Source organism: Tachypleus tridentatus, chromosome 6, assembly GCF_004210375.1.
Source record: "Tachypleus tridentatus isolate NWPU-2018 chromosome 6, ASM421037v1, whole genome shotgun sequence".
Lineage (NCBI taxonomy): Eukaryota > Metazoa > Arthropoda > Merostomata > Xiphosura > Limulidae > Tachypleus > Tachypleus tridentatus.
The window spans coordinates 53110041-53135473 of record NC_134830.1 but is presented as its reverse complement, the minus strand read 5'-3'; the positions used below and the strand labels follow the sequence as shown (position 1 = coordinate 53135473).

The window sequence follows — 25433 nt, the reverse complement described above, 5'->3', positions numbered from 1 at the left end:
TAAAGTTGAGAAAAAACAATGTGAAAGAACCATCTTATAACACTTCACAAAGGTGTTCCTAAGTTAGGTGTTTTAAAGGCAAGATATTAAAATAAATAATTAAATTCTGTTTAATATTAAGTAGCTGTATGTTACATACTTAGAACGTGATCTAAGAAAGAACATATAAAAATTAATATGCTAGTATTGTGTTAGAATGAAAACAATAAAATAACAAAATTCCATTGACCTCAAACATAATTTTAGTCCAAACTATGCTTCTTAGGACAGTACTTATCTTTAGTTACATAGAAGGGTTACAGTGGAGCGTCGTTAAGCCGCGGTATTTTGGGGGTCAACCTGCTTAACAGAGGTTTAAACCTTTGTGAATGAAAAGCCGAAGTCGCCAACAGCTCCGCCGAGGAGCCTCATCTGGGCCATTGCGTGATCATTATATCGGATTATCGAATTAAAAATAATGCTTTAATTATTGATCACTTTTTTCACGGATTTACCGCGGATTAACTTTAATGTATGGAGAGGTGTGATTCGGTAACAATGGCAGTCTCCATAAAGCTGACATAGAGAGAGGATAAGGAAGATTAACGGTCGATTTCTATTGTAATATATTTTATTTATTTCCCAAATTAAAGCAAATCCTTTTTAAATATCCCCTTGAAGTTATAAAGCCAGGATTAGCTTCATTAAGCTGCAGACCAGTAAATTGCAAAATCGCCTAAGCCACTGTAGCAAGTCTTGTGAGCGAGGATTATCGCGGCTCACCGCTAATTTAAGAACGTGTAAAAACTCGTAAATAATCATGTTTTTTGTATCAATTCTATCAATATTGTGAACTTTATTTTAGAAGCAATCAGAATTTTCAATTTTATATTGGGTGGGAGCTCTCGGTTACTAACAGTTAAGTCCATGGTCCCAATGCACAGTGATATATCATATATAAAAATAAACAAACACATTTTTGAAGCATTGAATTATTTCTCTAGTGGTACCTGCAGTCCATACAGCTGTTTGTAGGAGCCACTGATTTCTGTACACTCACCACAAAACAGATTTGTCATTCAAGTTCAGAACTGAAAAGCCCTTTACTAGAAGGGGGTGCACTCTCCAATTAGCATGGTTAGGCATCTATTTTAATCATTATTTGATTTTAATATATTTGACCTATAAAATCATACAGACAACAACCACCATACTAACATACAATTTTTTACCAACTGGATTTATTTTTGTGTAATTTACATAAATATACACAGGGGATATAAAATGATCTAATAACTTGTGTAAAACATATAATAGTTAGCTTCAAAAAATAACAACTAAAGAAACAATTATACTTTATGGCAAAGAAAGAACAAATATAAAGTGTCTATCAGTTTCAGACAATATCAAGGAGGAATAAATGATATAAAGGGTTAATAACCTTACAGTTATTAAGATATTAAATTAAATCTCAGCAGTTTTTGATTCAAGTTTAGTGAAAAGTTTCTAGAATATTATGATTAAGAATTTTAATACTATGTGTGTGTAACCAAAACTAATTTTAATGTTAGTCTACCTTCATGGTTAACAACTGCTATTCATGAAACAGAACCCAATAATTAAAGTTAATTTCATGCAACAAATAAACAAACAACAATACACTAAGGACCTTCACAGCATGACGTCATGTTAAACAATGCGCTCAAAACATTCACAGCATATTCTGCCAAGTGTTGGCAACAAAACAATAAACTGACAATTCAAAATGTAACATATATTGTCTTTTCAATTTAGTAAGCTTTCCAATGGAAAACTAAAATACAAGTAGCACATAACTGTGTATACTTTCACAAATTTGTATAAATGCACTAGGCAATCTATGGCCACTCAGTATGCTACTACAGTCTCTTCTATCAGTGTTAAATCAGGTAAGTTTGTCATGTAGAAACCCGTATTAATACGTTACTGTTGGATATTATGTTTAGTATAAAGTCACAATAACATGACTAATTTTTCTTCTAATGTTGTAAATTTCAATTCATATTTTAGTAAGATGAAAAAATTACCTCAGTGTCATAAGATAAGGTTTCCATAAGCTTTTCTTTAGCTTCTGATCCTATATGCACCTTCTGACCGTCCTTGACAAAGTTGTTATCCTTCAGAGTGACCACTTCCTTACCCTGTGACAAGTAACAAACATTTTATTTTAGTGTGAACTTCACAAATGAATACTCTACACATAAGTACATATGACAGATCTTGTAACTATCTTAACTTACATAGTACACATGGTAGGTTGTGGATGATCACATGCAACCTGTTATTATGGTTAATAGCTTACAAATATTGAGTATGTTATATTAAAACAAATGTGAAGCCTTAACATGTTCTCACAGTCCATGTTACAAAGTCTGGTCATACTCTGTCTGATGAGCTTGCATCTTGTTAATAGATCTGCAGTGTAATTTCCACTGTAAAAGATTTGCCACAAGGAAGACATGTGAAAAGCATACCCTTGCTGCCTTTCCATAAGCCATCTAGAGTAAGAAGATGATTTTGATTTTTAAGTGGCTGTTTCAACAAGTTGACTGCCCATAAATCCATAGCTGCAGCACCTAGTGATTTGACTAATATGTATTCATATGGTGTAACATGGCTAACGATATTACTCTTCAGGTGCTGGAAGTATTGTACAGTTGAACCAATATGATTTCAAAGTAAATTGTGTTTTTCCAGATGGAGATCCTATTTGCTTGTTTGTCACACTGTTGTCTAAGGCAGATACACCACTTTTGCCAGTGTTCTTGGATTCTCACTGGTTGCAGTATGTTGCACCTTACTTACAATGGCTGAGATACTATTTCTTGCAGGTCTCTTCCTGGATGGTCCTAATTATGCAAGTTGATTCATATTCCTTGCTTTTCAATGCCCTTTACCCTTTCTCATCACATAGGTCAAATGCACACAACCTTTTACAAAGTTACATTAAAAATTTAATTAAACTATTTTATCATCAGTACATATGAATAAACATGGTATCAACACATACTTAATAAATCATATTTTAATATTATTTATGTTCTTTTAGTTCTTATATTTTATAACATTATTTTAAAATATTCTTTAAAACTCCCCCTAGTGTTGAGAACTGCAGTATTTGCTTTCTAGATCTCCCCTTTTCTCTAATTTACTGTATTATTTTGAATTTAAGATGCACTCTACTTTTTAAAAGGATTCAAAGGAAAAAACTTATAATAATTAGAAAGGAATAAATACATTCTAAAAGAGTTTATTAATGAATCAAAAATGTTATTAGATTTAAAAGGTATATAAAGAAAAATATACAAAATACATAGGGAGTTTAAAATTTTCATTACAATAATGTTTCTTCCTGCTTTATTTAATCAGAATGTTACTCTGATGTTATGTTCTGAAGTTGAAACATCTTCATCACTGATTCACTAGTGTCACAAAGAATGTCATTTTATGTTCTATCTTCTACATCTTCAAAATTTGACAGTATTTTCTGATTGTTGTCCTTCGCTGTAATGATAAACTTTCTCTTTTTATAAATTTCTTACACAAGCCACTACTAGCCTTGAAAGAAATACGACTATTTCCTTCATTCTTTTGTTTTTAACACTACGACTTCTCTTATTATGGGCAGTTCTTTATTCCATAACTCTCTGAAATATGTTAAAATGGCTGCATCAATTTTGAGATGTCTTCCTTTTCTTTTGCAAGAGAACAACGTGGTTTTCATACTGTGCCAATAAGGTACATTTGCTTCACTCACTGTATACACTTTTTACTGGCTGCAAGATTCCTAATTTGTTTGGTGCACAAAAAACTTTTCTTTTAAATTTGGCATGAAACAAAAAACTTTCCATGGGTAAAAAATTCAATAAAAAAAAAACAATAAAATAGCATCTAAACAACAAAAAAGTCAGATAAAGACTGAGGACAGTGATATCCAACTTTACTGCTAGAGGCAATGACATCGGCAAACTTGATGTTTTGTACGTGTTTTTTTAGTCTTTCTATGCTAAGATCTTTTTAAAATATAGTCCAATCTGTTTGTTAATGCAAGATTTTTTTGAAAATCTGTGTTAGAGAAAAATGATGTTTTTGAGATTTCCAAAGAGTGAAAAATAATACCTCATATTTAAGATGCACCCGAATTATCAGTTCAGAAAAATACGAAAAAAGGTACATCTTAAATTCAAAGTAATAGGGTATTTATCACCCTCTGAGAAGTACAGAATGTAATGTAATGTAAATTACTTAGGCAAAGCATAATTTTTACAACATTTAATCTTATTTGTTTACAGAGCCATAAACTAGAAAACCAGACCCTCTTGCTACACTCCTTTCTCACATCCTCTCTAAGTTTTCTCTGACAATCTATACTGTACTATTTATAACCAATGGATAGGCCAAATTTAAATATATCAGATATCATATTACACCTGTTTCCCATATGGAAAATTATCTATTTTGCTTTCAGTTCAACCACATTGACGAGCTCAGCCAACCTTTTAATTGCTCTTTTCACATAGTTAGGAAGCTAAAAAAATTATAACAGTTAGAGGACATTTTTTTACCTTTTACTTGTTATTATTCTGTGATCTTAGGTGCAGTGGTTAATTAAATAAAACATTAAACATTACTGAAGTAAATAAAAGTAGGCTCAAGTTTAACTGATAGTCAACAGCAAAAAGGGCCCACTAATTACTGTATTTTTTGTTTTTTATCTGCATTCTTTAGTTATTATTATCAAAGTAACTAAAGTGTACAAATTATTTAACTTATTAGGTTAAAGAGTAAGGAAGATAAAGAATATTAATAAAAATTATTTACAAGGTATGCTTGCAAGCAGCTCATGCATTACATAATTCAATAGGGTAAGATGAACTACATGTTCAAAGAGTGATTTACAACTTGTATGTCAGAAATATTAGTTCAATACAGTTTAACCCTTTCATCCTGGGTGACCTAAACTATGCATGACATGAGTCTTAAAATTCAAAAGTGTATTAAACTACTTTTATGTTATACCAGTTTGTATAGCATAAAATCATAACTCATAATCCATATTTTAATAGTATACAAGTTTTAAGTTCATAATTCTATAAAGGAATATTACAAAAACAAAATTCTGAATTTCCCTTAGTGTAACACTCATGACATATTTTCTCTATGTATCTTATCTTCTCTATTTTATGGACCACCATTTGAAAAAAAATATGAAATTTATGTAAATTATTCACTCACACAAACCATAACATTTACAGCCTTCAGGTTTGTTTGGTTACACAGCTATTGAATAGACAACGAGACTCCCTTTTACTATACCCAACTGCCATAAACTCTCTTTCAGAATTTGTTAATATATTTCTCTCTTAAATTCAATTATATATATTACATATAACCATAGAAAGTAAAGGGTTTCATCTATAAAATGATATATTTTATAATGCTGTTTTCTGAACACATAATAGTTAATTTCATCCAGATTTTAAGCAAGTACTAAAAACTTAATGACTAGCAAGGATAAATTTGAAATGGCTCTTGTTGCATAGTTAGAAAGTTAAGTGTTGAGAGTTAGAGGAATTGTCTACTTTTTTGCATGTTATTAGTCCATGTTCTTTGGTGCATAATTTAATTAAAAATTTAGTGCATTACTACCATTATCATAAAATAGTAGGATTTTGTGTACTCGACAACAGCAAGTAAAAAAGAAAATTGGGTAACTACTTTATTTCTTGTTTTTCATGTTTATTCTTTATATAATATTACAAAAGTAGCTAAAATGCAAAAATAAGGCATTAAAACAATAAATTTTAAGTATAAATAGATGTATACTGTTTATACAATTGTAGTTACCTGTTAAAATCTGCAATCATTCCAGAAAGAAAGAAACAACAACAGTAATTTAGAATTATTTGTTAATTTTTATGGTGTTTATGAGATCAATCTATTTGATCAACATTGCACAGAATTATTATACAGAAAATAACAGAAAAGAAAAAAAAATATTTAGAAGGTTTTGAGGATGAAGAAAATGAAATTTGAAATTTTTAGATGAAGTATTTTTTTTTATCTTAACACAAAAACAACTTTGCATTTGGAACAGTTAACACTGACACTATATGATTATGGACAAAAGTTTAGTAAAAATACATTAAAAATTCAGTTTATTTGTCTAGAATTAACTTAATGTTTACTAAAAGCTAGAAAACATCTAGTAAAAATATATTAAGAACTTTGATACTCATAGTACGAGTACTACCATGGTTATACTGTGGCTATAAAGTCATGTAAAATACAAGCCCATTGTGATAGGGCTAAGTACAAGGAATGACCTCACACAGAAAATTCTACATCTCAGGTCCGGACATCTTTATGATCTGAGTTTATCAACATTTTGTGTTAAGAAAGGGCTGTTAGGCATCTTTTCTGTAAGCAACCCATTTCCACTGACATCACACAATCTATGAAATTCTAAACAATGTCAAAATGTAGCTCAGATATTAGCTACTCCACCATTTGTATGCCACTGTCACATGACTTCTCAATTTGCATACTCAAAATAGTTTTAACAATGTTTTCAACCCTCTGTAGTTATGTATTTTTTTCCTTCAAGTAGTTTTAATTATAGTCAAGGTATTAACCATTTTACTTTATAAAATCAAACTTTCAGTTTAACCAATATTTTGAGGAAACAAACAGTAAATGGGGCAAACAGTTGAATACATCAATGATGGAAATATCAGATCTTTTCACAAAGGTGACTTACCCGATCTTTATCCCGAGTCTCTCTGTCCACTGTTGAACCCTGATAAGATGAAAAAAAAAAAAAAATCTGTTTAAATTTTATTCCAATAAGAGGGCAGAACTGAGAGATCATACAAGATAACAGTTAATTCAAGACTATTTTACATAAAGCTCCAAGTAAAAGCTGATACCCAGAAACAACTGTAAGGTTTTATCATGAAAAAGGATATTTACAACACAGAACATTAAGTTTAAATAAAGTTAAAGTTCTATAAAATATGAATTTAATTTACTGACTCAGCAACAATCAAGTTTATAAAAATGAAAAATTATTTTGGTTTAAGGTATGGTTTAAATTCTAAAAGAATTACAGCAACGTGTTTATGAAAGTTGAAAAGTATATAAGACATAAAAATTGTTTATTTAAGTCAGAATAACCTTAAAACTGCCTAAAAATAGAAGTATCTGTATTATCTGTACAGTACATTGTATTGCCATTAATCCCCATTCTCACTGATCATCCATTGGACCATCATCATATTGGAAAATTAATCGTTTACCACAATTCTGAATTTATTCCATGTTATCTTCACAAGATTAGTCAACTTTTTAGTATATGTGAAGTCTGCTGTACATACAAAAAATAAATATTTTTAACAAAGTATTTTCATGACAGATTGATCTGTGAATTTACAAAGACAATCCGATCGAGACCAGACTGAGTACAGGGTGATTTTTATGTTACAAATAAAAATACTTTTTCTCATCTTATATTTTTCACTTCATTTGCATGTCCTCCAGAACATTCTAACTGAATATCAGAAGGTTTTATTTTATATTTTATTATAAAGCTACATTTTATCTGCTATTTCTCCACCTTAACACTAAATGTAGTGAAACCATCAATTCAATCTATAAACTATAAATTTGTGGTCTTATTATTGTACTAAGTACATACTTGAGAACTAATCCCTCTGTCAAAAACAATAAAAACACAGCAAGATGCAATTAGCCATGAACCATAGACATCACTGACAAAGCAAGTTGCCTGCATGACCTTTGCAAGTACAAATCATAACTGAGATATGTCAATTTTATCACGAAGCTAGTTTACCATACAAGGTTTTGAAGCCTTTAAATTTACATTTTGAACACAAATATATACACAAGACAATACAATAAAAATTCCTAAACAACTATAATTTAAAAGGCTTTTTAACTAAGTAATAAATAGGACAAAAAATTCACTTTCCTGTTGGGAGCAGAAAAAGTAGATACTCTACAATAAAACCGAGGCCAACTATCTAATTATGGAAACCAGAATGAACTAGCCTTCTTGTGAATCTTATAAAAGACAATCTATTTTTTCTATTGGCTATAGATAATCCAATAGCAAATGTCAGAGAAAATTACTGACATATTTTGAAAGATAAAATAAAGCAAGGAACTTGGCAGGTGGGTTTGACTTTTTTTCTTCTTTTCAATATCTCACTAAACAAAAAGTTTGGAGTATAAAAGTTTATATTCTTGTTTGTCAATATCTATAAGTGTGAAGTTAGTGGATCATTTAGATGATCATGTAAGAGAAAAAGAAAAACCTATGATAAACAGTTTGAAACTTGAACATTTTACAAAAATCATGGATGTGAAGATTGAGAATTTATTTTCTCAAAAGTGAGCCAAATGCCACCTGTAGGAATCACCTATTTTAAGCACTCACTCCACAATACAGTAGTGGGCTATCTGTTCGTCAATCAATAGACACAAAAGTGATGTCATGATAGGGATGCTTAGCATAACAACTTGTGCAGTTGTGGTGGCAGTAAAACTTGTACCTACTACCAATCACAAAAAGAAATTATGCACTCTGTAGGATACAACACAACATATATACTTCAAAAGCGAGAAAATAAATATTTGTTACTCTATAAATTTTGGTTTTATTTACTCTTGAAATAGAACCCTTTTGGGAACCTTACACAAGTACATCTAGTTTAAATATTTTCTTTTGATAAAGTACTGCTGTCTCTACTAAACCAATCATAAAAAACAGAGCAACTGAAAAATAACTCATAACCAAACCTTGAGGAGATACTGTACCTTCAGGTCATACTTCCGGTGGATAACGAGTGAGCTACTAAAGATATTCCTCATCACAACCAGGTAAGTTTCTACTCCATCTACAGTCAGCCTATACATGCCCAGATACTGTGGTAACAAGGTCTTTCCATGACGTTCCACTATGTACTGCACACACGTTTACTGTTAGTAACAACTAACATTTGTTGCAAACTTAAAGATATGTGAAGAACTATATTATACATTCTTAAAACAACCACCTCAATCACATTTACAATAGTATTACTTTTTCCATCAGGAATATACAAATATTATATATGCTAAAATGTAATCCTATATCTAAAAGAATGTAATAATATATTTTTCAAATAATACACTATCTTAAAGCAATTTATGTTATTATTATTATTATTCAAGTTAGTATAGATCACAGCACTATTAGTAGTTTTATTGTATTAAACCTTTTGCTGTGCACTCAGTAGAATATACACGAGTTAATCTACACATTTGCATACATTAAATATTTGCACTACAACTTTTGATACAGCAAGAATTTCTTCATATTCCTTAGTAGACTTTTAGTGAAGGTTACAAGTTTTTGTGTGCAACAAAAATCAGATTTTTTTAATGAAGTATTTTTACTAAAGAATTAAGAAAACTATTCTTCATCCCAGAAATCTCAAATATTATTTGCATAATCTCTTAAACCCTCCTAAATACATTTCAAACATGTTGTTTTGAGTAAGACTATATTTTGTTATTTTCAACACTCTATATGGGGTAATCCAAAAATAAATCAAACAATTATCTCTTCTTTTATTATTCGCTTTTAAATGAAGACATTAACTCATATATAACATTAACATCTGAATTACAGTGTACAACTTAATTCCAAATGTACTGACATAAATTCTTAAAATAAAAGTTTAAGAAAATTTTGAATGCAAGTCAAACATGATGATATAGCCTTTGACCTGTGACCCATCGCAAAATAGTTACTGAATAGACTCCTGTTTCTCTGTCTGAATATAATTTGTATAAAGAAGCTAAAAGCTTGTACAGTGATGTAAGTAAAGGCAGAATATGACCTTTTAAACTTAGTGTTTTTTTTTACAGATGATTCCAATGTTACGGGCCTGCACCAACATTTAAAACCCAAATGAAAGCAAGAAACATGCAAGTGAGCAAAACTTACTGAATATGTTTACCAAGAAACTGTACAAATGCACTGCCAAACACCTTCAGTTAAAATAATATTAAAGAGCTAATATTAGGTTAAGGATTAAGCTCCCCTCTCTATTGTGGCAAAGCTAAACAGGCTGTTCACCAGTGTTAGTAACTTTAAACTACCAACCAGAGGTAAAGAAAATAAGTGGGTGGTAGCACCTACCACTATTTTTTTCACTACTGTTTTTGTTGTTAAGTATAAGGAAGGCAATCAGCTGGCAGCATAAACTTACATTTTTATTTCTAGCGTATATTGTGGTTTGAAGAACAAGGTACAAGTTGATTAATGGGGCCACCAACTGATCATTTAGCAAATACCACTAATCACCCAGCTCTAGACATTAACATTAGAAAGAACAATAGTTTATTGAGAAATATAGACCTATACAACAGAAGGATATAAAAAATTTGTTAAATACATTGTTTACAGGTAAGACATGTTGAAACAGTAGAAAAATTAATGTCAAACCTCGTTTTGTTTTTTGTTTTGAGAAGTAAAATAAACTTTTTAGTTACTAAAATGAAAACTTTATTTCATGTAAAATCTTGTTAAAGTAGAATCAATTATATTTTATCAATATTTTAAGATTTATTATGCAGATATACACTCAACACCTGAAAGGTATACGCTAGCTTTAACAAAATCAAACCAAAGTAAATGTGTTGTCATGTAGTGATAATGTGATTAATTTCAGTATTATAAAACATTAAGGTTCAAGAAGAAATCTTTTCACAGCAGTTAATTTGTACTTATTTTAAAATATTGTGACATCACCAGTACTGTTAAATTAACTTAAAATATTATGCAATCACTGTCTTGAAACTTACCAAACAACTCACACCATGTTTGAATAAAAAAATTTCAAAAAACTTCAATATAAAAAAAAATCTTATGATCATTCCCATAAATAAGAGATACAAAAATGTAGTGATGTAGAAGGAACAATGAGAAAAAAAAATGCTGTATAACCTCGGTCATCACTACTTGAAGAATATTCTTATGGAATTTAAAAGTTGCTTCAACACAGAAGATAAAATAGAACTGAAGAAGAAACTAAAACAGGAAATATTACATTCTATTAAGACTAACTGGCCTGTATCATTGTGAAATGCTTAAACTTTTGAATACAAATCTTTGTCAAGGTTGATTGATTGATTGATTTAGTGTTTTATGGCACAAAGCAGTGAGGCTATCTGAGCCAGACATTCGGTAAAAATGTAAAAAAATAAAATAAAAATAAATAAATAAATGTAGTAATAGACATAAATGGAAATGAAGGTAAAACAAAAAAGTATAAAACCAATGTTGACACCTAGACTACAATGTTAAGATAGAAGGCAGAGTATAAGAAGTTGTAAGGTATTTACTCTAGCAAAATGGTAATGATCATAAACCCGCCAGGAAGACTAACAGATAAGTTCAAGAACCACAGTCAGTCACCTGAAGTTGGTCTTTCCACTCCTGGTTCCAGGTTATGTGTCATAGCAACCAGTATCAAAATGTAAAAGAATAGAAGTTTTAAAAGATGCATAGCAAAATTGTAACAATGAGTAGCCAAATGTCCAGTAAAAAGATAAAGTCAAGTAAATGGAGTAAAATTTGTAAAAGTAATTGAAGATAAAAGCAAAATGGCAATTAAAACAGAAAATGGCGTAAAAACCAATGTTGACATCCAGTCAACAAAGTTGTAAAGAACTACCTGTAGCAGAATGGTAATGATCATAACCCGCCAGGAAGACTAACAGGTAATTATAAAATCCACTGTCAGTCACCTAGTTGGTCTTTCCAGTCCTGGTTCTGGGTTATGAGTCAATATGGCCAGTACTAAAAGGTTAAGTAGTAAAAGTGTGAAATGATATGCAGCAAAAGTATAATAACAACTCGCCAGGAAGACTAACGAGTAGTTCAAACGGATAGTTCAAACAGTAGCGTTAGTCACCTGAAGTTGGCCTTTCCAGTCCTGGTGTCAAGTTATTTAATGTTCTGGCCATTGTCCAATGTCAAATTGAAGGAGAGAGATTAAAACTGTAAAAAAGGAACCACAATTAAAAAGGTGTAATGAATAAATATGCAACACTTAAATGAGATTAAAAAGATTAATGGCCATTAAAAATTAAAAACATTATCAAGGTGGACAGAGTCACCATCACCAATAACTCTGTCCAATGTTACAGACTGACCCTGGGAAAAAATATGTTTAAAATATTGCCGTCGTTGAGAATTGTAACGATGGCAAGAAAGTAAAACGTGGCTGATAGTGATTTGAGTGTTACACAAACTACATATTGGTGCATCAGTTCCAGATAAAAGAAAATGATGAGTTAAAAAACTGTGACCAATGTGTAGCCTAGTGAGAACAACTTCCTCCTTCCGACCTTTACGGAAGCTAGATGGCCAAAGTCCAAATTTGGGTTTGATTTGAAAAAGTTTGTTGTCACGTTGGTCACTCCAAGTGGACTGCTAGCTGGCACGGTGCTGAGCCTTGAAGACAACACCAAAGTCCATGTACCGAATAGGCATAGGAGTGATGGTGCTGAAGCAGACATATTTAGCTGCCATGTCTGCAAGCTCATTCCCACAAATACCAACATGGCCTGGTATCCAGAAAAACTGGATTGACGTAGCTGTTAATGAGAAATGGACCAGTCGGTTTTGAATATCAGCTAGAATAGGATGTGAGCCAACATATAGCAATTCCAAGGCAAGTATAGAACTTAATGAATCAGTATAAATAGTGCAGTTGGAGTACTGCTCAGCTGCAATATGATCCAGGGCAAGAGATATGGCATACAGTTCAGCAGTGAACACAGAAGCTGTAGAGGGGATTCTGCATGCAACTACTGAACCACAGCAAAATATAGCAGAGCCCACTGAATTACCTGATTTGGAACCATCTGTATAAATGGGAACTGAATGATTGTTTGAAAGATATTCATTGAATAAAAGACGGTACTTCCAATCTGTAGTATCTGCCTTTTTTAGGTGACTGAAAGAAAAGTCACATTTGGGGGCTGTAATAAGCCATGGTGGGATGGGCCGACCTGTGGAATCTGCAATGTTATCCAAGGACAGACCCAATTCATCCAATTGTGCCCGGATGCGAAGGCCAAACAAAGCAATGACAGATCGTCTGTTCTGAAAAAGTACTGCCCACTGAGGAAGGAAAACACATTCCCAGGTGGGATGTTTTGGTAAGGAACGAAGTTTCGAAGTATATTGTAAAGATAGTTGCAAACGGCAAAGGTGTAGAGAAGGTTCATGTGATTCAATGTATATACTTTGAACTGGAGAGGTACGGAAAGTCCCAGTGCAGAGTTGAAATCCTTGGTGATGAATGGGGTCCAGCATCTTTAAGGCCGAGGGTCTGGCAAAGCCATAGACTATTGATCCATAGTCGAGTTTCGATCGAATAAGAGCACGATATACCTTTAACATTGAACAGCAATCTGCCCCCCAACTGGTAGAAGAGAGGACACGGAGGATGTTCAGTGCTCTTGTGCATTTGACCCGAAGCTACTTTAAGTGTGATATAAAGGTCAGTTTACAATCAAAGATAAGCTCCAAGAACTTGGTCTCCGGGACCACTGGCAGCAAAACTTCACCGATATGAAGTTCAGGATCAGGATGAATACCCCGTCGATGGCAAAAGTGCATGCATATGGTTTCAGAGAGAGAGAAATTAAAGCCGTTTGCCAGAGTCCACTTCCGTACACAATTGAGGGCGGTTTGTAGTTGCCGCTCAATATATCTCATGTTTGACGACTGACATGAGATGTGAAAGTCGTCGACATACAGCCCATTCGCAACAGTGAGAGGGAGTTTTTCAGTGATGGCATTTATCTTTATACTGAAGAGTGTAACACTCAATACACAGCCATGAGGGACTCCAAGTTCCTGTACAAAAGAACGGGAAAGTGTCGAACCCACACAAACTTGGAATCTCCTGTCCATTAAAAATTTTTTAATAAACATGGGTAGATGGCCATGTAACCCATATGTATGGAGGTCTCACAAAACGCCATACCTCCATGTTGTGTTGTAAGCCTTCTCTATGTCAAAGAATATTGATACAAGATGTTGGCGGTTGAGAAAGGCTTCTCTGATAGATGTTTCAAGACGAATTAGGTGGTCTGTGGTGGAGTGCTGTTGACGGAACCCACACTGGGTGGGTGAGAGGAGGTTGTTTGATTCAAGGAACCAAACAAGACGAGCATTAACCATCCTTTCTAAGGTCTTACAGAGACAGCTCGTCAAAGCAATTGGACGGTAGTTTGAAGGAATCTTGGGATCTTTCCCTGGCTTAGAGAAAGGTAAAATAATAGCCTGGTGCCAGGCATCAGGAAAAACATTCTCCTGCCAGATCCGGTTGAAAACAATCAGAAGGACATCAAGAGAAGCAGGAGATAGATGGTGCAGCATGTCATAATGAATATCATCAGGTCCAACAGATGTACAGGCAGACTGATGAAGGGCCATTTTTAGTTCCACCAGGGTAAAAGGACAATTATAGTCAAAGAAACATTCAGTTCGAAAGGAAAGAGGTGATCGCTCTGCCCGAGTCTTGATGGCCAGGAAGGTGGAGGAACAAGCAGAAGTGCTAGATACCCGCAAAAGCTTTCACCTAGAGTGTTAGCGATGTTCTGAACATCAGTCACCTCCTGATCATCAGAGAGTAAGATCGAGAGGGTGACAGAATTGTAGTGCCCATTAACCTTCCGAATCCTGTCCCATATGACCTTGAAACTGGTGGTAGAAGATATGCCGGTTGTGAACTTAATCCAAGATTCCTTCTGGCTTTGACGTCTTACCCACCTAGCATGTCCATGGGCACGTTGGAAAGCAACACGGTTTGAAAGTGTGGGATATCTACGAAAAGTATCCCAGGCCTGTTTTTGAGCCTTCCGTGCTAAGTGGCAAGCAGGATTCCACCACGGACGAGGATATCGTGGAAAACGTGTCGAGGTTTTAGGAATACACTGAGCAGCTGCTTGTATAATACAGTCAGTTACCGCTGCTACACAGTCGTCTATTGATGGCTGATTTACGATAGCAGGATCAAGTTCTGCGAGAGCAGTGAAAGTGGACCAGTCTTCCTGATTTAGCTTCCACCGGGGCACGCGGGTAGGGTGGCATCGACCACGGCCAGTCTCTCTCAAAAGGATCGGAAAATGATCACTGCCTAGTGGATTACTGTCAACCCTTCATGAAAAATGAGAGAATAATGAAGGGGAGCAAACCGAGAGATAAATAGTGGTAAAGGACTGACTAGGTGCATGAAAGTAAGTGGAAGAACCAGTATTGAAAAGAGAAAGATTGTGATCAGAGAGCATCCGCTCTACAGATCGGCCCCTCCCATCAATAATAGCACTTCCCCAGAGGGGATGATGTCCATTAAAATCCCCTAGGATTAGAAATGGAGATGGCAACTGTTCAACGAGAACATCAAGGTCTGATTGATCATATGTCTCTCCAGGGAACAGGTACAGAAAACAAACAGTGATGGTATGACCCAAGGAAACACGGATGAAAGTAAGAGGGGTGAGAACCATTGTAGTTGACGCAATATGGGTTCATGTCACAGTCATAGTCATCGTGGTCCTTGCCTCCACAACGAGCACATGTCAGGGAACCACGACAAGATGTCTTTGAGTGGCCGAATCTCTGACATTGGAAACATCACAGAGGGTTTGGTATGTATGGCCAAACCCTGCAATTGAGATAACCTGCCTTGATGGTGGCAGGTGCACGTGGTGAAGTAAATGTTAAAACGAGGGTATTTGTTGGCAGTGTAACTCCATCTATGCGAGTGGAGATGCGCCTCAATGCAGAAACTCCTTGAGTGGAGAGACCAGCGAGAATCTCTGACTCGGGAACGTTCTTCAATTCCCTTTCAACAATAACTCCTCGTGAAGAATTCAATGTAGCATGGGGTGTAACCTCAATAGGTATATCCCCAATTGCCTTTGAATTCAAGAGGAGTTCACTGTGTTGGGATGTGGATGTTTCAACCAATATGTCACCAGATCGAAGTTTCTTTACTGACTTTGGAGAGCCAGCAAGTCTCTCTAGTCCCTTTGAATAAAAAAGGGACATTTGCCCTAAAGGTTTTTCCAAAGAGAATGTAATATAAGAAAATGAGGTAATGCGTGTGTTACTGATGTTGAAGATTGCTGTTCTGAGTATTCAAGACGGGTCGCTACCCATTGACTGTTTTTTACAATTTTATTTAAATTTTTGAGAGGATCCATAGGAAAAAGAAAAAATTTCAGTACCCACTGACCCCACCCACCATGGAGCCCTACAAGGGGATGCACTACAAAGTCACGCAAGGACAATGCAGCAACACCAGAGTTTCGTGAGCACTATACCCAAACACCAGCATCAGGCACAATGTCCACAACACCCATTGAGAACTTCCAACACTGGTACTTGGTTGACTCTAGCCCAAGTGGACCAGCCGATTGACCCAAGGGGGGCCCCCCAAATGCCGCCTCGCCTACAGGAATTGAGGCCAAAGTGGTGTGTTAGGGTTGGACCCCTCAACCACCAGGATCCTCTCCTCCCCTTCACGGGTCGCCACGCACTGCAAACACATGGGTGGATGTTTAGATCCCAGAGAAGGTAACCAGATAGAACAGAACCTTCCCTGGGAGGTCCCTTCACCACGTACAGGAATCCACACCGAAGGGCTTTGTCAAGGATTTATGGTGCTTTGCCTTATCATTCCAATAAAACGAGATGAAAAGAAAAGTTATCCAAGGTATTGGAAGATAAAACATTAAAACACTAAAAAATTATAATAAAATCTGTGCTAACTGTAGAAAGTGCTGTTACTACCAGACAATTTGACTCCAGGAAACTGATAAAAGTATTATAATTGTCAATACATGAAGATATTTTGTCAAATTCCATCATATATCCTACCATAACACTTGTTACTAGTACCGTGTGATTAAATGTAATAGAAAACTCTAACATTGATCTACATGCAACATTTTGGAAGGTATGGATATAAAAATATTACACAATAGAGTATGAAAAAGTAGCTTATTCAAAAAACAATAGGAATGTAGCAACAATGAATTTATTATTGTTTTAGTTTCAACAAAACAACTGATGATACTTTGAAAGAAACAATTAATAACTGATAAATGACCTCTTCAACAGTATCTAAATCTTAACTTTTCAAACTGTATTTACATTTAAGGTATCTCAGTAGAAATATATTTATTCCAACACTTAAAAATGTCCTCATGATCCCACTTCTATCAAATTTACAGTAGCACAACAAGCACTATAAGTTTTAAAACACAAACTGAACGGTAAACATATATGAATGAAACTTTGAGACTCTTGAACTCGGTCATATCAAGACCTGACAACACTGTCAATGGGCCACTGCAGAATTAAGTTTTTCTAAAAATTCCTTTTTTCTGAAAACATAGTAAATAATAGTTGCACACATATAACTTATAGTTTACTGATAACTAATAATAAATGTAAATTTATATACCCATCTATCAGTTTATAAACTAAAGAATGGGAAAGCTCCAACTTCTTGATTGAGATAAAAAAAAACAGATATTCAACTACAGACCAAAGAAAATCAACTGTCAGATGCAAGTATTTTCATTTCTTTCAATAAAGTATCTTAAATCCATGAAAAGGTTCCAGTCAAACAATGTTTGGAATACAAAAGAAAAAAATAAACTTTTACAAAATATTTGAAGCTAATACTTGTGTAGAGGACTATATTAGCAAAAGCACATGGAATACCTATAGAGCTTTAACATAGACAGCTACAATGGCAGACAAAGTCCACTTCTCTTGTTTTTAGAACAACCAAACTTATATTTGGTTTTGTATTCTATATCAAGAAATAGAAGTCTAAAAAGTTGGTGACAGTCACCAAGATGATATACTTATGCCATTTTTTTTTATCATTTCAAATACAATAGATTAGAAGTTGAATTATGTACTTAACACCCACTGGATGGTACTGTTTAAGAAATACATGCATCTGCTCCACTTCTTCACTCAGTAGTGTCTTAACAATGAACATTTTATCAGATGACCGAAAGAATCGTGCTCCACTCCGACCAGAGGATTCTATTGCAATTGGCTGATACTTGCTGAGTGAATTCTAGATAAACCAATAAAAGCAATACTAAATGAAACACTCCTTACATTACACACCTTTTATAAAATTATAAAAAATTATACCTGTGCATTCAGGTATTGTAAAAGGTTACAAAAAGTTCAACTGAAGAGAATTGGATAAAAATAATCATATTAAACTTATGGACACATTACATTCAGTTTTATCTAACTACTTTACTATAAAAATGTAGTTTATAATTCAATTTTTTATATTATCTAAGTTATAATTTCTTAATTCTTAAATTCAAAAGAAGATATTTAGAATATCAATCTACACCTCCAAGTCACACAATGCAGCAGTGCTCCAACTTCTCAATTATCGTGTTTCCTTTGCAAAGACTTTAGATTGTTCAACCAATTAGAAACACATATTACACACAGTGATAAGCCAGAATATACACTTTCAACCTCTTCTTGCTTTACTAAGATATCAATATATCTGTTCAACCTCATATCCATTGTCTATCTTTCCATAAATATCTATACTTTACTCTGACATTGCTAGTAAAAATGTTTATAAACAACAGAAATGGCATGTTCTAATATATAAATCAGATTATTGACTGTTTTGTTTTAGTGATTAAAGCCAACAGATTGTGAGAAGAGATTTGTGTGTTTCAAGAAAAGATACAGTTCCAATCAGCAACTGAATTTCTTAAAATGTATTTATAGGTTAATTAGAAAACCAGATAAACTATAGCAGTTTTTGGACATTCTACTCTAGTACCCAATATACTTCTGTGTCATGAATGCATATTTTTAAAGCTACAAACTATATATTGCACAACAAACATGGTGGCAAAAATGGACTTAATAAACCACATGGACTAAAGTAAAAGGCAAATTTATTTATTTTTTTACTATATTTTTAATTGTTATATGTTAATAATACAAGTACTTAAAAATACAAAAATCAGAAACTTGTTTGATTAGGTAAAGACTTAAATGAACAACAACAAAAAATAATTATACAAAAAGTATTGTGATCTCTCTTGAAGGAATGTATACTGATCTCCATCATGTAATGTAACTTACCCTCATTTATATGCAAAAACGGCTCGTTTGGGCTGAGAAAACACTTTACATAGAAGAGCGAACAACGTTTCGACCTTCTTCGGTCATCAGCCCAAACGAGCCGTTTTTGCATATAAATTTCTCAACAAGTGGGTTTCTCGTCATCACTGATAACTTACCCTCAGTTCTTACCAGGTGATTTATTATTTGTTATAATAATTAGATCCATTTAAAAAAACAATAAAATTGAATCCAAGCAGCTGTGGAAAAGTTAAAAATTTGCAATCATTGTATAAAAAAAATATATAAAAAAGATACCCCCATCTAATTTCATATATAATTTAAAATGTTCAGACAAGCACTGCACTTTATTGTAGAGGAGCAGATAAGCCTCACTGAGTTTTCCTTGACTATTTCTGTAGACAGTAAACCACAGAAGAAATGATTTTATAGAGCTAAGGAGAGAGATACTGTATTGCACAATGTTTGTGACTACTACTGCTACTGTGTTTTATGTAGGAAATTACAGTGAGGTAAGGGTTCTGCTCCATCAAAAAATGGAAATTAGTGTCAATACGATTCTTGTGTGCATGTTGGATTTCAAATATTGCATATTCTTCCAACCTGTTTGATTTTTTTTAAAAAGAAAGAGTATACTGGAAAGCTTAGTTTGTAAATCAACACATCAAACATTTCTTCCTGGCTTACAGACTGAGTTCTACAGTATAAACTTTTCAAGTGCACACAGTGTTGTGTAAATGATTAAATACCCAGACATAATATGTTGTTCATGAAAATGCAGAAAATTGGGGTTTATCTGATTTTGCAAATCAAAATTTTGCTGTCCATAGGAAAGTTCATTGCAAATTTTAAGTTTACTTTAACTTGCTAATAATAATAACATACTAAATACATGCTAAAAGTATATAGAAATTATTTTTTTCTCTATAACTTGAAAGTTTAGAAGTTCAACAATGCCTACACATTAATGTGAAACAGAAAAATGGACACCTTCCAATCTCTTTATGTTAATAAGTTAGTTTAGTTTGAAAATATTTTATGAATTTAGACTTACATAATTTTATTTTCGAACGAATAATTGAAAATATAAATGCTGTGTATTAATAAGTATAAAGAACCATTTAATATTATTAAAAAGGGAATTCCCTTAATCAACTATATCCACCACTTGTATGGTGTATCCTGATGGAAAAACCTATTCAATACTTTAGAAGTATGGGCTTCAGCCTATACCTCATAGGCCTTAGGGGAAGTAAATAAAGCATCAGAAACAAAAAGCAGCAACAGATTTTTGCTGAAGAATAGATAAAAAACAACTCAGAAGTGAAAGTAATTTAATTGTTGATGTGATAGAATAGACTTCTTCAGGTGCTAGCTTTACAGAAGCTACAAATGAACTGACAAAGTATTGGTCAGATATTTAAATGAAATTTGCAAGGAAAGTACAGTGTGTGATAACAATGTTTAATCAGCAACTTCCAGTCTTCTTAAAAACAGCAAAGAATTAAGAAACAAAACAAAACAATTTCATAGTTGGGTTGTGGACTTATTCACAGCATTCATAACCTAGAGAGAAGAAGATGCAAGGAAACAAGTAGTATTTATCATGTACACGAAGAGGGAGAGATGAGATCCCACTGTACCATGAGGTGGCTCCAGAGGAAGACCTGGGATTCCAACATATCAGAAGGTAGCTCTAAAACCAGGTCACCTCAATGATCTATGATGCCAGTCCTCTGAGGGGATAGAGTTGCAAACTAGCAACAGCAAAAAGAGCAATAGAAGGGGCTGAACCTCTGTAATGTATGACAGTAAATTCTTTGAGAGGGAGGAGTTAGAAATTAACAGCAAAAGGAGTAAGAGATGGATGTAAAACCATTTATGCCTTGTAAAACCAAGACATAATAACTTACCCAAGTTAAAAGGCAAAAAAATCTGTGGAGAATGCCACACATGGAAGATGGCCCTCCTGACCAAGAAAGATACAGCAATATCATGCAATAAATGTATTGGGAGTTGTCCATATTCCTGCTTCTACAATCTTCTTAAAAAAAACAGTGGATTCAAGCAGCTAAAGACAAAGTAACACAGCATATCTGGTGAAATGACACATCAAAAAGCCAATAATCTTTAATCAACAAGTCAGAATAAGCTACATGGATGAGTTGTTGAATTCAGCCAGTAAGAGTAACAGCAGAACAATCACAGGAAAAGGGATTCCAGCATACAAAAAGGCAAGAACAGGAGCCCCTAAAGGATTCAGTTCAAGACATGATAATGAAGGAAAAGAATAGGACAAATAAGATGAATGGGATTGGAAGAGGAATATAAATGGGAGACAGAAGGGAATAAAAGAGGAGAGAAGGTAAAACAACCCTCACAAGCAGCAGATGTCTTGGAAGGAAGGAATGAAATGGATAAAGGGGAAAATAAGAAGCACGGTGAAGAGTATGAGAAACCTTAATAACAAATATCAGAACGACTATTAGCAAAAAGGAGAAAGAAACAGGCCTTAAGGGAAAGACAGTACAAAGAATATGCAGCAAAAGTTTTGAAAGGAGAATGGTCAACAATATAAAAAATGACACTGAGATCCTTATCAGGAAGCCAAAATGGACAGGGTGGACAAACAATACAAAAGGAACAGAAATAATAGGGGAGGAGAAGAATTTATGAAAATGGGAAAAGTGAAAAATGTGGGACAGAGCAACACAATAACTAGAAACAGTGGACACAGACAAACCTTGATCAAATAAGCAGATAATGAACCTGGACAAGCAAGAAAATGAAGGACGGGTATAATCCTTGGTGGAAGGTAGACCAACAATGCTGATACATAGACAATAAGGAATAACATATGAATTGGGTAAGCTATGTGGGTAGCAAATTCATGAGAAGATGCAATGGACTAGACAAAAGTAACACGTGAATATGGAATTTGGCAACATCTGGATGAAACAAGTCCAACCGAGATTGTCAGGGCATAGACTTGGATAGAGGTAAAGAAATGGGTTTGCTGCTTCAGTAAAGACCAAAGGAGAGGAAATCGTGACTGAGCAGGCCAATACAGAGCAACTAACAACACATGGCAAGGAGTGGTCTGTATGAAAGAACGAACCCTGGAAAGGAGACTAATTGGAGGGTAAGCACAGAGAAGAAGGCCCATCCAATCCTGACTGAACACATTTATCCCGAGAGCTGAGATACAGAAAAGCAAAAGGAAAAGAGTTTAGCATTTGAATGGGTTGAAAATAATTGATATGAAGCATACCCAGGCAAGAACACACCCATTAAGAAATCCCTACATGAAGAGACCACCACATAGAAAGAACTTAGTTGGAGCAGAATAGATGATCTGCAACCTGGAACATAACACACCTGGAGAGTGAAGTGGTAGCTGTGAGATTAGTATAAGAGGTTGATTGGGAAAAACATGGGGTGCTGGATTTTGTACCTCCCTTGTTTGGAGATATAACTGATGACAGCTGAACTGTTGAAATGAATCATAACCACCTGCTCTTGTAAGAGAGAGAGGAAATATATGACACCTCAACAACAGCTACAAGTGACTGATATGGCAAGTAGATTCTTCAATGGACAATCAACCTGAAATCTCCCAAGAGTTGAGAGAAGCCTCCAACCCATTAAAGAAGCATCTGTAAACAGATACAATTTGGGATAAGGCAGAGGAACTCTCACTATGATAAGAGTCCTACTGAGACACCAAATAAGATCAGCCTTGATCCCTGGGGGAAGAGAAAGCAGATGATCTAAAGGATCATGAAAGAAGTTCTACTGGTTGAGAAATGTCTGAAAGATGAACGATATAACAATAAAGATAGAAGCTAATGAGTCAATCACCACAACAAGCCTAAATTACCTTCTTTTTGAATCAAATAGTATAGTTTTAGTGTGCTCAACTCAAAGAAATGTGAAATTCCAGGATGGTCTACATCCTCAAAAGAGATAGAACATCTTGAGCAGGAAGAGAAGGTAAAGACAGAGCCTAAGTACCACTTGTTCCATATCCAGGAACTGAAGTGAAGAAAGATGTAGCAAAATTCACTTAAAAAACAACTGAGAACACATGTCTGAGCATTGTAATGCCAATTGAGAAAGTGCAGACTATGCTGCAATGGTAGAGGGAGCTTCCTATACTAGCACAGAGTGTGTAATGGGATTGGTGTAGTGGTCACATGATCAGCACATGTGGCTGCAACTATGCAAATAATATAGGGGTGTAAAAGATTAGTGCACTATTCATAAGATTTATCAATATCAAGAAAGCAAATGAATGGTGAGATAGCTAGGTGGGAGACAAGAAACTACCATTTTAGAATCATAGACATTTCTTGCAAGACAAAAGATATGAAGAGGCATATTATTTAGGTTGAAGAAATATTGCAATATCTCAGTAATGCAAGAGGATAAGAGGTAAAAGTTTATATTCTGGCATATCAGTATATATTGTATGTGTTTCTAATTGGTTAAACATTCTTAAGTTCCTATAAGGAAAGAAAAAAAGAAATCTATAAATGAGAAGTCAAGAGTGCCACTACTTCATGTAACACAAAGGTGCAGATTAAGAATTTATGTACATATTTCCTTTCGAAAAGTTTGAATATAACCCTGTAAATAGGTTGTGACATGAGCTTTCACATTCTCTTCTACATAAGGTTAATACCTGTAGAGGTTGGAATTTCAAGGTTTAATGTATGCACAAAAATCTTTCCACTAATGACAAAAGGTAGTAGCCATCAATTCTGTTGAGAGGCAAGTTTAATTTTTGATCTGAGAATTTACAGCTTGAAAATAATATTTCTTCATGAAATGTTTATGTTTAATATATCCACAAAATGCTTCTAATTTCAATACAATACTTCAGTGATTGTTATTATAATACAGATAAAAAACATTTATCAATAAACCATATAACCAATCTTACAAAGAAACTGTCAATAAATAAAAACAAACAATACACAATAATAAAAAATATTGAACTAAATTTGCCTGTGGAGGATTAAATTGAAAGACTGAAATTTATCTAAATCTTTAATAAAATGGAAACAAAACTGTTTTTTATTAAGTGATATGAAATGAGTATTATATAACAAAGCTGAAAAATGATTGATTGATTGATTTAGTGTTTTATGGCACAAAGCAGTGAGGCTATCTGCGCCAAACATCCGTTAAAAATGTAAAAATAAAGTAAATGTGGTAAAAGACATAAATGGAAATGAAGGTAAAACAAAAAAGTATAAAACCAATGTTGACACCTAGTCTACAATGTTAAAAGAGAAAGCAGAGTATAAGAAGTTATAAGGTATTTACTCTAGCAAAATGGTAATGATCATAACCCGCCAGGAAGACTAACAGATAAGTTCAAGAACCACCGTCAGTCACCTGAAGTTGGCCTTTCCAGTCCTGGTTCTGGGTTATGTGTCATAGCAGCCAGCATCAAAATTTAAAAGAATAGAAGTTTTAAAAGACACATAGCAAAATTGCAATAATGAGTAGCCAAATGTCCAGTAAAAAGATAAAAGTCAAGTAAATGGAGTAAAATTTGTAAAAGTAAATGAAGGTAAAAACAAAACAGCAATTAAAACAGAAAATGGTGCAAAAACCAATGTTGACATCCAGTCAACAAAGTTGTAAAGGACTACCTGTAGCAGAATGGTAATGATCATAACCAGCCAGGAAGACTAACAGGTAAGTATAAAAACCACTGTCAGTCACCTAGTTGGTCTTTCCAGTCCTGGTTCTGGGTTATGAGTCAATATGGCCAGTACTAAAAGGTTAAGTAGTAAAAGTGTGAAATGATATGCAGCAAAAGTATAATAACAACTCGCCGAGACGACTAACGAGTAGTTCAAACGGATAGTTCAAACAGTCTTTCCAGTCCTGGTGTCGAGTTATTTAATGTTCTGGCCATTGTCCAATGTCAAATTGAAGGAGAGAGATTAAAACTGTAAAAAAGGAACCACAATAAAAAGGTGTAATGAATAAATATGCAACACTTAAATGAGATTAAAAAGATTAATGGCCATTAAAAAATTAAAAACATTATCAAGGTGGACAGAGTCACCATCACCAATAACTCTGTCCAATGTTACAGACTGACCCTGGGAAAAAATATGTTTAAAATATTGCCGTCGTTGAGAATTGTAACGATGGC

At 33.9% G+C, this 25433-nt stretch overlaps 1 protein-coding gene across 2 annotated transcripts in view; it reads right to left on the bottom strand.

Annotated features, from left to right (window-relative positions):
* The window catches only part of LOC143252524 (phosphatidylinositol 5-phosphate 4-kinase type-2 alpha-like), a 49640-nt gene that overhangs the window by 7579 nt on the left and 16628 nt on the right, over positions 1–25433 (bottom strand). The window contains exons 4-7 of one of the 2 annotated variants that reach the window (XM_076504800.1): positions 18054–18206; positions 8839–9003; positions 6779–6817; positions 2046–2159 (exon numbers count right to left, since the gene is read on the bottom strand). In XM_076504800.1, coding sequence (XP_076360915.1) covers positions 2046–2159; positions 6779–6817; positions 8839–9003; positions 18054–18206 — 471 coding nt within the window. The remainder of the gene's footprint in view (positions 1–2045; positions 2160–6778; positions 6818–8838; positions 9004–18053; positions 18207–25433) is intronic. The other variant, XM_076504801.1, reaches the window with a different exon arrangement.